The sequence below is a fragment of the Martes martes genome (assembly GCF_963455335.1).
Source record: "Martes martes genome assembly, chromosome: 8".
NCBI classification, from domain to species: Eukaryota; Metazoa; Chordata; class Mammalia; order Carnivora; family Mustelidae; genus Martes; species Martes martes.
This window is the reverse complement of record NC_137895.1, coordinates 37,204,251-37,217,839: the sequence shown is the minus strand read 5'-3', so window position 1 is coordinate 37,217,839 and position 13,589 is coordinate 37,204,251. Positions and strand designations below refer to the sequence as shown.

The 13,589-nt window shown below is 35.8% G+C and overlaps 1 protein-coding gene across 12 annotated transcripts in view; it reads right to left on the bottom strand.

Moving 5' to 3' along the window:
* Positions 1-13,589, bottom strand: part of PPFIA2 (PTPRF interacting protein alpha 2) — a gene marked incomplete at both ends in the record, with an annotated part of 479,299 nt that overhangs the window by 322,471 nt on the left and 143,239 nt on the right. For 6 of the 12 annotated variants that reach the window (XM_080810782.1, XM_080810784.1, XM_080810775.1 and 3 more), the window contains one exon: positions 1,753-1,833. The exons of the other annotated variants lie outside the window; for them this stretch is intronic. In XM_080810782.1, coding sequence (XP_080666908.1) covers positions 1,753-1,833 — 81 coding nt within the window. Of the gene's footprint in view, positions 1-1,752; positions 1,834-13,589 lie in introns of those variants that run through there. 12 annotated transcript variants of the gene reach the window in all.

Sequence of the window (13,589 nt, the reverse complement as noted above, 5' to 3'; positions counted from 1 at the left end):
AAAAATCATGTCCAATTCTGCCCTTTGAAAATAAAAGCCAAGAGTCAACTTTTATAAATCTTTACCTTCCGTGCTTTAAAAACTATCTTGTTTTTCTTCCTTCTCTTCTACCACAAACAAAAACAAACAATAGCAACAAAAAGTTAAATACCCATTGCCTGTCATCATAAATGTCAGGATCAAATATCACTTTATGAATTCAAAATGTGGAATAGAGTTCATATTTATCAACATTTCTATTTTACCAAATTCCTAGTTTTTACACAAATCATTATAACATCAGCAACAAAAAAATGTGTTTAAAAATCATTCCACTGTGTTTCAAAGACAATCACCTGCCAAGAAAGGTGTCAGCAAGATCTTTACTGAAGGAATTGTAAAAAGCCTGTGTCATGACTGAGCATATGGAATTTACTGACCCTTAAACTTCAAGAGACTGAACTAGAATACCTAATGTCAAAAGCTGCCCCAAAGAGCCAGACTACAGGATATTGTAAAGAGTGTTTATATCTCAGTGTACGGAGGAGGAAAAAAAAGTAATAATTCTGCAGAACAGCCCCAGGGCACTTGCATTTTGAGTCACTGCCACAATAAGCAGATCGCCACTGGGAAGTGAATATATTCTGTAACAGCACAGACTTGCACTATCAGTAGACATCGGTGTAAAGCAGGAGAGGCAACAGGATTAAAAATAGAAGTAGAGAAAGGGAGAGAGATGGAGTAATTATATTTGCTGCTTATAGTTTGCAAAGGCAAAAGACATTAATAAATCAGATGTGCATTTATTCAGAGCTCTCTTTTAAAAGAATTCTGACTACCTCTACTGTATTAATTCTCTAGGTCTTTATGTATATTTTTTTCAGAACATTATAACTATATAGCTAAAATAAGTAAGTGCTAGGCTGTTTCTTTTCACATAAAGTAAAACACACAGAGAGAAGAAGGTTCATTTTCCCTTTTCATGTAATGATGATATGACTGAATTACAAAGTAAACCTTAGTACTAAAAGATGCAGTTTGAGGAGAAAAATGAGGAAGAATCTAATTTAATTTAGACTTAACCATCTTCTAGATTTATGGCTGATTTATTCACGGGGAACCGAAACACATTTAGTAGGTAACAGCTTGTAACTCACGTTTATATTTATATTATAAATCATTCTGACTTTTTGATAACACCAAATCTTCCATCTTAATGAGTTTCTACTTTATCTCAAATTGTAAAGCATACTAAATGTGGTATTTAAGCCTCTTATATTAGTGATTACTTATATACTGCATGTGTAACAAAATTAAATAATAGAAATTCTGTTAAACTGCTTATGAAATATAAAATGTTTTTCTAAGCCCAGAGGAGACAGTTTTCAAAGTTCCATAATACGTCCCTTAGTTCTATTCTCCCTGTGATATATAAGAGAAGTAACTCTGTAATGTCCACCATATGACAGCCATAAATAACAATATCAGGACACACATCTCATAAACCCTCAAAGATGATACAGTAGCAAATTTTAAAATCCCTGTGAAAATTAAGTGTTCATTATTATTTTGCTTGAATTCAGAGAATCCTAATGCCATCCTATTTCCATATTTTTAAAAAAATAGATTAAACTGGCATGCACATTATCCATTTCTTACATCCTCTTTAACACTTTCACACTTTGCAGTTTTCCTTTGCTTCTATTTCCCTTTATTGAAAGTTTGACTATACATTAACTTCCTAAGTAGTGAAGCCATTTAAAATACACTTACTTGAAAAGTGTAAAACCGGGTCCCATTAGGAGGATGCACTTTAGGGGAGCCAGAAACGGTGTTCATATCCGAGAAAATCATTTCTGATCACAGAGACAATATAATCCACAAGGAGCTACAGATGCAGAGCAGAGAGCTTAGCGTACAGATAAATCCGTGCATGCATTGAGGGAGGCTAGAGGGTAAAATGAAATCTGCCCCATCCTTCATAGATACACAGTGACAGCATTTTGAATCTTTCTCCTGCGTCTGAAATCTAAGCTGAAAGATTATCAGCCACTGACCTTTTGTGCAGCTAGTTCTTTAAAACATATAATGTTTTTTTAAAAAAAAAAATTAAAACACAGAAGGGGAAAAGCAAGAACCAACAATAAATGGAGCTTGTGCAGAATCTGGCAGTGCTGTGGACCTGCCCATCTGTTCTCAGTGATAATCACCTCCCTCCACCACAGTCTAGCAGAGTGATTATGCTAAATATCCTGGTTAACCAATAACATACAGTTTCATTTCAGGGAAGCGTGCACAGTGTAATTCAGAGGACCTCTTCTGACTAACCTGAAGCATGTTTCCTATGCTGTTTAAAGCCGTATTTAGTACCAAATTCTTGTTCTATCACTCGTATTTCTGTATGATTCCAAATCTCTTTGTTACTCCCAGTCTTTTCAACAAGATTTTAGACTTTTGTACAAATCCTTTTCATTTAAAATGAAGAGTTCTTTTTACATTTATAGATCAAAGCATATTATAGCCGGCTAGAACACTGAGGCTCCAGGCATATGATTCAGTAAAGCTATTTAATACTAGGAAGGTTATCAAGTAAAATGCATTAAATATTTCTACTTTTCTGAACTCTTAGAGAACATCACAACATGGGCATAATTATTACTCTCCTTCCCTCATTTTAACTCAAAAATTCAGTAAGTTTCATAATTAATGACTAAGGAAGTCCAATACACTTGTTTTTAAAAAATCAAAACTTTATCTCTCATATATAAAAAAACAAGAAATTAAAAAATCTTTTAGATACATGAAGATTTTTAACTCAGTATCTAAAAGCACTAACTGCAAAGATCTAGACTACACTGTAAATCATGTTCATTTTTTATATCTTTTAACACAAAGTATTCAGTCTGTATAAAAGATCATATTCAGATGACTTTACACTTTTTAGAAGTAAAAATAAATGCTCCATTTACACATGGTTCAAAGGTGGAGACTTCAGGAGAACAGAGATGAGAATGAGCCAAAAGTAGTGTCTTTGTGAATGTATCTAAGATGGCATAGTTACACATAATTAAGAACCAGGAACCACCTACTTTGAACCGGCAGCCTATAAAAAGAATATGATGGTGATAGGCTCTCAAAACTTAACTTATTATTCATTTATATCTTTATTCCAATTATGACTCAGATTTATAATATCAATGAGGAGGAAGCAGAAAAATGATTCTCGATTCCTTAGATAGGAGTCCCACATTCTGGTAAATTCAGCAAGTAGGTAGTTATTTACCTAGCAAACTGCTAAATAAACCAAAAGATAAGTCTTAAACAAATGTTTAATTTGAGAATAATTTTACATTTATGGAAAACTTGGAGAGCTAGTACAGAGAGTTCCCATATATCTCTCGCCCAATCTCCCTGCTAACATCTTACATTATTATGGTGCATTTGTCAAAACTAAATAACTAATATTGGCACATTGTTATCAAATAAACTCCAGACTTCACTTGGATTTCACTAGTCTTTCCGTTAATGTCTCTTTTCTCTTCTAAGTTCCAATCCAGAGTATCAGGTTTACTTAATTTCCATGTCTCCCCAGTTCCTCTGGTCTGTGACACCGTCTCAGCTTTTCCTAGTTTTTCATGATCTTGACAGTCTTTAGAGGACCATCAAGTACTGGCCAAGTATCCCCTAGGCTATCCTGCTCTGATGCCTATATTAATTTTATTTGATGTTTCCCTCATGATTAGACTCGGGCTACAGGCTGTACATACCACAAGGGTAAAGTGTCCTTCTCATCATCTGATATTAATGAATTGACCTCATGACATCATTATGGGAGTACATGATATCCACATACAATACTAACCATCACTTGACAAGGTGGTGTTTGCCAGGTTTCTCTACTGTAAAGTTACTATTTTTCCTTTCCATACTCTATCCATTGGAAGTTGGCCACTAAGTTTAGTACATCCTCAAAGAGGTGATAGAAAGTGGTGAAATTAAGCTTTACTTTGTGGAGGAGGGTAGTGTTTATATGTATTAAATAGAATTCTTCTGTAGAGAAGATATGCCTCATCTACAGTTATTTTTTCAACCATTTACTTGTATCAGATGGACTCATGTATATTTATTTTATACTTGGGGTTATAATACAATACAATATAATTTATTTTGATACTCAAATAGTCCCAGTTTTGGCCACAGAGAGCTCCTTCAGATTGGCTCCTATTTCCCTTTGATGTGCTCCCATCCATTTGCTTTTTGAGCACTCAAATGACTATTTTGTTTTTTACAAATTTTTTTCTCCTGTATGAATTACCTATTTGCTAAAACCATTAGTCATCTTAACTATAACTCTACCACTGCAATTTAAGTTGAGAAGTCACATTTTATTTTTTCATGATTACTTAAGCAGCCATATTACTATATTTTTCAAAATAATCTTTTTTTTCCCCTTCTGGTTTTTTAGCCTGCATGGGATTCACTGATTCTCAAATTAAATAAAACAAATAAATACAGGGGCACCTGGGTGGCTCAGTGGGTTAAAGCCTCCGCCTTCAGCTCAGGTCATGATCTCAGGGTCCTGGGATCGAGCCCCACATTGGGCTCTCTGCTCAGCAAGGAGCCTGCTTCCCTCCCTCTCTCTGCCTGCCTCTCTGCCTACTTGTGATCTTTCTCTCTCTGTCAAATAAATAAATAAAATCTTAAAAAAAAAAAACAAATAAATACACATACTGGCTTTGGTAATCAGTGATCTGTGTAAAAAATTTTTTATTTTTTCCCACTCAAAGATATATGTTGGGATCACATTTCCTCCTATGGTTAACGGGGCCATGTAAGTCATGCTCCTCAAAGAGCTGTTAGTGGAAATAATGTCTCAAAAGCAACTGTGAAGGTTCTTGAGAACACAGGCTTTAAGGAATTTTTTTTTTTTTTTTTTGCCAAATGGATTATTATGGTGCAAATAAAATCTCCATGTGTTTTATGCTTATCTGTTAAATGGTTCTGATATAATATAGACCAGAGAATTCACTAGATTTCTTATTATTATTTAGAGAAGCCAATAAATCAAATATTTCTGGCATACTATTACATCTTCCTGGTATAATCTAATATGTTTGCTGAATTTGCATCCTTGCTAAAGTAAGGAATTCTGAAGCTTTTGGCCAAGCAGAGTACAAGTTTTTCTTTTCCATAGTTTTTGTGTGGAGAAGGGAAAGAAGGCAGTATGAATTAAGGTTGAAAGAAGCTGGAAGGAGAAACAGTATTAATATATAATTATTTTAAATACAGTGCTTACTCTAAATGTTGTGGAAATTGTCAAAATATATATTCCTTCCCAAATTTTTGTTTTCTAAATGGGCTATTTATGATAATGACAGTATGTCATTGTTCTGAGGGTTTATTTGAAGACAACTCAACTTTCTTTCTCTGCCTGGTAGCAATAGTGAAGGTGGTGTCCATGTCTGAAAAGTGAAAGGATACAGAATCTTGCCTTGTCCGTTGTGGCTATAGAAGTCTGGCACCACTTCTAGGCCACAGAGTAATAATTATAAAAGATCCAGTCTCTGTCCTAAAAGGAACTTTAAATTTGGTAGGAAGGACATCAACTAGTAAGAGGTTGTCAACTACCAAGACAACTGAAATGCAGCTTAATAAGTGCTAATGACTGACAACATAAAGGAAATTGTGTTCATCTGAAAAGCACCTAACTCAAAGGATATATCAAAGTGACCCTAGCAAGAGCAGGAGGTTGAAGACTTTCTGAAGAGAAGGTTCAAAGCATGAAAAGATACAAGACGTCATGGAATGTTTTGGGAAATATGGCTGAAAACATTTCAGGGCATATGAGGGAACTGTGTTACATGTGTTTTTTCATATATAAAGGTTTCCTCAAGTGAAATTAGTAAAGAGACTTAATCTGGTTAACACCCTATTTCCCTGAAATCAAGTAAAGTTAGAACATTCTTTTCTCAAGAAATATATGAAATGTAGAGACATATTTTCATACTTTTGGTTAGTATATTTTGACATCTTTCTTAAGTTTCCCAAATAGCTTTCCAAGATTTTTTGGCTTGTCAAGAAACTTCATTCTTAGTTTGACTGAGTTCAATTTATAATAAGACTATTTTAAGTATTAACTTGAAAGTAAAACTATAGAGTACAGTATTACTACGTGAAACAAAATTTAATAGGCTTATGGTAGCAGTCATTAGATTATGGGCAATGTCTACCAACCATATAAAGAGTAAATAATATGCCCATTTCAATTACTACACACAGACCACCCCCAAAATCTCTCAAGGTATATCTTTTCTCAGGAGAGACAAATTAAGAATATGAACTCTAGGAAATTTAAGTCCAGCTGTCTCAACTGCTTGAATTTTTACAGAAAGAAATTGAAGATGAAAAAGTAAAAGGATAACTCAATTACACTTTCTTAAAAATGGGTAAAATAAAATCCTGAAACCAAAACTCTTGTTCTTAATAAACTTACAGAGAAGATTCCCAGAAGTCATCTAATATACCCCTCGGCCTCTGAGAATAATTACTCCTAAGCCTTCTGAAATGTATGTTATCAGCTTGATTTCATAAAAACTTCAAAAAAAATACTTTAGAGCCTACTATTTCATACACTATCAGGAAGATTCAGCTCACATATTTTTTATAGCCCTTCAATGTAACTTTTTAAACAAGTAACTGTTAGATATATTCTGCTTCAAGACAAGCAATTCAATACATCTTTTCTTTTGTTCATTTATGTGTATTGGATAAGAAACTTGAAAATTTGTTAGAGTGGTAAGAATTTGAAGAATTAAAGAAATATGCTGAAAGGGCTGTTCATTTGCTCTTAGTTCCTGATAATGCTCAGAGAGGAAAATGCCATATTGGACAAAGAAGAGTAAGGAGAAAGAGAGAGAGAGAGAGAGAAATGGAGGGAGGAAGGGGGAGAGGAGAAGAAAGAGGAGGAGGAGGAGGACAAGGAGGAGAGATATCACTACAATTTACACCATCACACTATAGGATAACAAAGCATTTTCTAGCCAAGCATTTAGTTAGAAGTCATGCCAGATGGAGTGAAATTTGCAGTCCAGATGGGCAATACATCCCAGTGATCCATATGGATGGCATGTGGAAGCTAGTTAGGTACACACTGCCAGCTAGATTATCTATCTTATCTATCTATCTACTAAATATATATTTGTATTTATGCACTTCAAACTATATCTGCTTCCTTCTCTTCACATCATGACTTCTACAAGATTCAGAAAAGATGATCCTATGTAGAGAGCCAACACTCTTAAGTTTACTTTTACACCCTGTCTCTGAGTCTCCTTCCTGACAGTAACAGCTGGTTGTACACAAGTTTGTAGGGTTTGTTCACTCATTCATTTATTCATTCATTTATTCAACAAATTTTTACTGAGGGGTAGTGAAGTACCAGACACCTGTTACAGTTAAAATAGAGATGACGGGCAGGTGAAGTGAGAGGACACACTGCATCTGTAGCAAGCCAATGAGATACTCCACCCAAGAGGTATAATCAGTTCTAGCTGTGAGATCTCACACTGCAGGATCCCAATTAGAAAACAACAAACAAAATAAAACTTCTAATGCCTCAAAGACTTTCTTCTGAGTTCAGGAGATATTTCTTAGCTACCTAACCATTCATTGAGGGAGTCTCAAATAAAGACAATATTTAGAATCCTTTGTGATCCCTCGAGATTTGCAGTCATTCAGACTAAAGAAATAAATACAAATCAAGCATACTGAAATTTACAAGTTCTATTTATAACAAGATAAAAATATTAAATTTGCCTTTAATCCACATCTTGATGATAATACGCTGGAGTTTTTTTTTAAAGATAATCTCACAAAATTTTTATATATATCTAGATACAGGCATGTATGTAGATGTGTTTATATACCTGCGTATGCATTTTTGTGTGCATTATACATATGTGTATGTATGTATACATACATACACATATGTACATATACGTGCACAAACACACCTATGTACATATTATCTTCAAAATTCAAATTAGAAAATTTTTAAATGGTATGTTCATTTCATACTCTTCTTTGCACTTTGGTTTCTCTTTGCTTGAATGGCATTTTGCACAAATACTTATATGTATTATAATAGCCCATACACATCTTCATGCCTAAATTAAAAATATTAAATTATATGAAATCAGACTTGAGTTTTGTTTTGTTCTTTTAACAGAAAAATATTGATGGATTGGAACCTTATAATTCTACGACACAATAATTTTACTAAATTTGTTAAATTTATCTCATGTTCTAAAATATATGTCATTAGCCTATTTTTATAAAAAAATCACATTAAAGTTCTATGACAGGACATTATTTCTTCACCTACCACTGTGAATAACAGATGCCCACATAGTTAAAGTTTTTATAATACCATAAGGGGTTTCTGAGGTCTGACTTTTATAAAAATAAATAAAGTGAGTTGAGAAATATTGGGTCCATTTTATTGCATGAGAACTATATATAGACTATTACATATTGAACTTAAATGTGGCTACGCCCTACATGCTCTATCTTATAGTACACTTTCGATATTAAGTTTCACTTTTCCCTAGAAATCGGCAAAATGCTTAGTGACTTCTGGCCAATATTTCCACTCTGGATAAATCTATATTTTCTGTTTTATTTACTGTCCAGTTTCCAAATATGTCTTCTATTACTTAACACCATAATTATTGCATCAGGATACAAAAAAATTCTTGGTCACTGACATAAAATTTTTATTTTATTTTTTTAAATCAATTTCTAAAGTCTGAGATGAAGTAAAAGTCCTTATTATGCAAAAGTTGTCTTATATGGAACTCCTCATCTATCACTAACAAGAACCAGCACAAGGCAAGTCATAGAATAGGCATTCAATAAATATTTGGGAAATGCTTGAAACAAATCTTCCTCTGGCTGCTTTGCTTCTCTCTTTTAACGAGTGGTATATTAATAGTATTATCTCATTTTGACTGTCCTGAGAACTCAAAAATGCTTACTCTATTTTCCAGATTCTTACAGTTAATAAGTTGTATACTGAACATTCAAAGTTTGCACTGAGTGCATTGCTTGGTACATTAACAGCCCAGTTGTTGGCAAAGGGACCCCTGGCTGACTCAGTCAGTTAAGCGTCTGACTCTTGATTTTGGTTCACGTCATGATCTCAGGGTCATGGGACTGAGCCCCACGTTGTGCTCCATGCTCAGCATGGAGTCTACTCATCCCTCTCCCTCTGTTCCTCCCCCTGTTCATGCTCTCTCACTCTCTCTCTCTCAAATAAATAAATTTTTTAAAAAAATAGTCAAGATGTTGGTGAGTAAATGAACAACAAAAAAGAATGTATAAATCCATATATTCTAACTACCAACCCATATTGTTTGTATTAAATAATGCTGCTGCCTAGTAGTTTAGTAAATAGATTTTTTAAAAATAGCAGTTTCAAAAATAGATTTAAAAAATAACTCTGTAAACGTACATGTATCCACCCATTCAAATGCACATACAGGTAAACTTATCTCCATCACACATTCACAGAGTATTAGGAGAAATACCACGTTAAAGAGAAAGAAGAAAGGTATGTTCCAACAAACAAAGCAGATGTCCTAGTGCTTTCATATAGTTCACTTTATCTTTATACTTTGTTTATACCATCTCAGAAGATACAGGTTTAACTGATAGGATAACAGGAAGAGAAGAAGCATGATGGTGATCAATTCTGTGCAAGAGCTTTTAGGATAATGTTATCACAGCTATATTAGAATAATAGAACATTAAAAAAAAACAATTTATATGGATGGACACTCCACTGCCAATCTCATGTTTAAGATTAGAAAGATTACAAGATTACAAAAACAAAGGCAATATGAGCGAAAACAGTGAAGCAGACTGAAGCAATCTTTAGACTATCGTTTCTTATTCTTTAAGCTGTCTACTGCCCAATCTTTAGACTATCATTTCTTATTCTTTAAGCTGTCTACTGCCTCAGTTGCCATGGTAGCAAGTACTTTATTTTTCCTTAATTTTACTTTTTTCAAGAATTTCATTTGAAAGACAAAGCCAATCACTACCCTGTTTTATTTTCATTAAGAGCACGAACAAGGGCTCAACAGTTGCTATTTACTGAATGATATTACAGGGAACCCAGAGTTGCCTTTTATAAAACTCCCTGAAGGTGGTATTTATTCCTCAGTTATATATAAGGAAACAAAGCCTTAGAGAAATATAACTTGTCTAAAATCACACTTAGACAAATGGAAAAGTCGTATCATTTGAAACCAGGTCTAACTGATTACAAAACCCCCTATAAATCAAAATTACATCTTGCTACTGCTTTATCTGCCATTGATTTTAATTCTGTACAGAATATGAAAATGGAATTAATAAATTCCTAATTGATTTCATATGTCAAAGAATTCTTTGATGATTGTCTATCTGATGAACTATTCTAATTCTATGGAAGTATTCAGATTTTCCTGATGAATCAGATGTGGGTTGTGAAAGACAAAAAGTAATCCAGAACAACTACAAGGTCTTTGGCCTGAGCAGAGAAAGGATGAAATTGCCACTAAATGAGATGGAGAAGGCTGTGAAAGAAGTAGGTTTGGGAAAAATTCAATCGCTCAATTTTGCGCATGTTGAGTTTGAGTTTTCTATTAGTCATCTAAACAGAGATGTCATGTTGGCAGTTGGATATACAAATCTGGAGACCACATTAGCATGCAGACAGAAAACCAAAAAACTGGAATGAAGTCATCAGGAAGTGAATACAAATAGACAAGAGAAGTGGTCCAAACCCAAGCCTTGGTGCACTCCAACAATAGGAGTCCTGAGCCAGCAAAGGAGAATGAGTAGGAACAAATCAGTGAAGCGGGGTGGGGAGAGACCAAGAGAGGGATGTACCCTGGAAGTCCAGAGATTGACATGAATCAAGTAGGCAAGAGTGATCATCTGTATCAAATGCTGCTAAGAGATCAATTAAGACAAGGACTGAGCACTGGCCACTAGATTTAGCAATGTGGAGGTTGGTTTTAGCAGGTGGTTGGGAGAAAAGCCTTTTTTTTTTTTTTTTTCCTGGCTATGGATTTATCCAACACAAAAACAATCTCCTCCAACTTTACTGAAGTGGCTGATCACATCTATGACCAAATCCTCCTCTAACCAGAATTCGGTTACCGACACAAGAGAGCCTCAGCTCTCTTGTTCGCACCAAGGGGCACAGCGCTTGATCCGTAGGTGTCTGTCAGCTTCCCCTTGTGTGATTCTTACAGGCTGCTATCCTTCCACACCTTTGGGCTGTAGCCTGCCAGTGTCAGGATGGCTGTGGCACAGAGTGGCAGGCACAATCTCCGGTGGCAGGTGGAGGTAATCACGGATATACTGGATACCTTCCTTGGTAAACTCCCAGTAGAAATGCCCAGGCAAACTGTTCCTTTATGGACCCCATGATTCAAGAAACTGCGTGACCTTCATGACATGAAGATTGGACACATTCTTTTCTGACAGGTCAGGGTTTTTAGGTGTGTGGACGTCCTTCTTGGCTACTATGATTCCTTCCTTGAAAAGCAGTTCATAAATGACAATATTGTTCTTCCAGTACATCAAACTCTTGGTGTCCAGGACCAGGGCTGGAAAGGAAGGGGAATGCATGGCCCACAAAAAGCCTCACTGGTGTAAATTTACAATGAAACAGAAGAACTGGAGACAAGTGTGTTTATACAATACTTTCAAAGCATATTGTTGCAAAAGGAACCAAAGAAATGGGGTGGTAGCTAATAAGGGAAGGAGGGAGAGAAATAAGAACAAGTTGTGCTTAAGGGAGAGGGGCTAGTATAAGGTGAAAAATTATGATGTAGGCTGGAAAGGGATGAATTTCTGGAGCAGTGTGCTTCAGTTGGTGAAAGGAGATAGAATCTATGAAGGAAGACACTGACTTTAGAGAGAAGGGAACACCATCTTGGAGAACAGGTGGTAAGGCAGAGCATGTGGATTCCCTTGCTGGTAATTATTGTGCTGGGAGTTTACATAAGTGCTCAGGAACTGAGGAAGCTGAGACATCCACTGACAGTCGGGTTAGGGGAGGGAGTATTGAATGTTTTAAGTGAGGAAATGGTATGAAACTGTCATGTAAAAGAGAGAGAGAATATTAAAACATACCTATACTAAGAACATAGCTTGTCTATGCAAACAAATCATTTGATTTTAACTCCCTCAATTAAAGTGTTGAATTTGGCTATGAATGGGTAGGTTGTTAGAATCTAGAGTTTTTACATCATGAAAGAAAGCAGTTTAGAATGCATGCTCTCTGGAGGAGGCAGTTCCACAGATTGGTAACAGAAGGGATAGAAGGGATGAGTTACACATGTCCAGTTCATTCTATCAAACTCATCTATGAAGGAAGCCCTTTCTCCCCAGGGAAGTACAAGTTAGGCCAGAAGTATTACTCTAATGGGAGTCCTAACACCTGGAGAGAAGGGAACATGACTCCCCTTTCTCCCATTCTCATGTCCTCTTTTTTCACTCACTATATTTTTTTCTTGGGCATCATGAAAATAAATATCTGACCAAGTTTTGTCTCAATCTATCAGCCAATTCCTATTTTCACTCTCTCCATACCTAAGAATCCACGGTCTATTGTATCTTTCATTGTCTTGCCAGTACGTTCACCCTATTTCTTTCTTTTTTTTTTTTTTCTTCAGTGTAACAGTATTCATTGTTTTTGCACCACACCCAGTGCTCCATGCAATACGTGCCCTCACTAACACTCACCACCTGGCTCCCCCAATCTCCCACCCCCCGCCCCTTCAAAACCCTCAGGTTGTTTTTCAGAGTCCATAGTCTCTCATGGTTCACCTCCCCTTCCAATTTCCCTCAACTCCCTTCTCCTCTCCATCTCCCCATGTCCTCCATGTTATTTGTTATGCTCCACAAATAAGTGAAACCATTATGATAATTGACTCTCTCTGCTTGACTTATTTCACTCAGCATAATCTCGTTCACCCTATTTCTTAATATACTTTTGTTTGACCCATTCGGTAAATAGTTGTATTAATCCAATTGTTCAGCTTCTCTGCCACAAACTGATCAGATAATTGATGCCCCGGCCAGCTTGCCATCCTCAAACTTAACAGTGCCCTCCATACTGCCTAGGCCCCATCACCCCCATATTCTTTTCACAGCAGACCAGTAAACCTTTCTCCAGTCTGCTGAGGCCTCTCTTCACTGCCTGCTCACTCACTTGCAGCAGATTAACAGTGGGTCGTTTTATACTGAAGTTCCTTTCTTTACAATCTCACATGTGTTTGTCCCTCTCCTTATCTCTTTTTCTCTCATCTCAAAGTGAGAGACTGATGCTTCCACTTGAATTTTGTCACAAGGACAAAGGGAAGCTTCCTGGCAACTCTAAGTCTATGGGGATCTCTTTAGGCATCATGAGCTGTGTCTTGCACTCTCTTTTCTGAGAGACGGTCTCTTTTGTGGGTGTTCCTTAATTGTCCCTGTACAGCATCCACATTCACTGGCCTCCCCAAACTTAGTTTGCTAGAGACTATCTTCTAACACCACTTAAAATCCTAGCT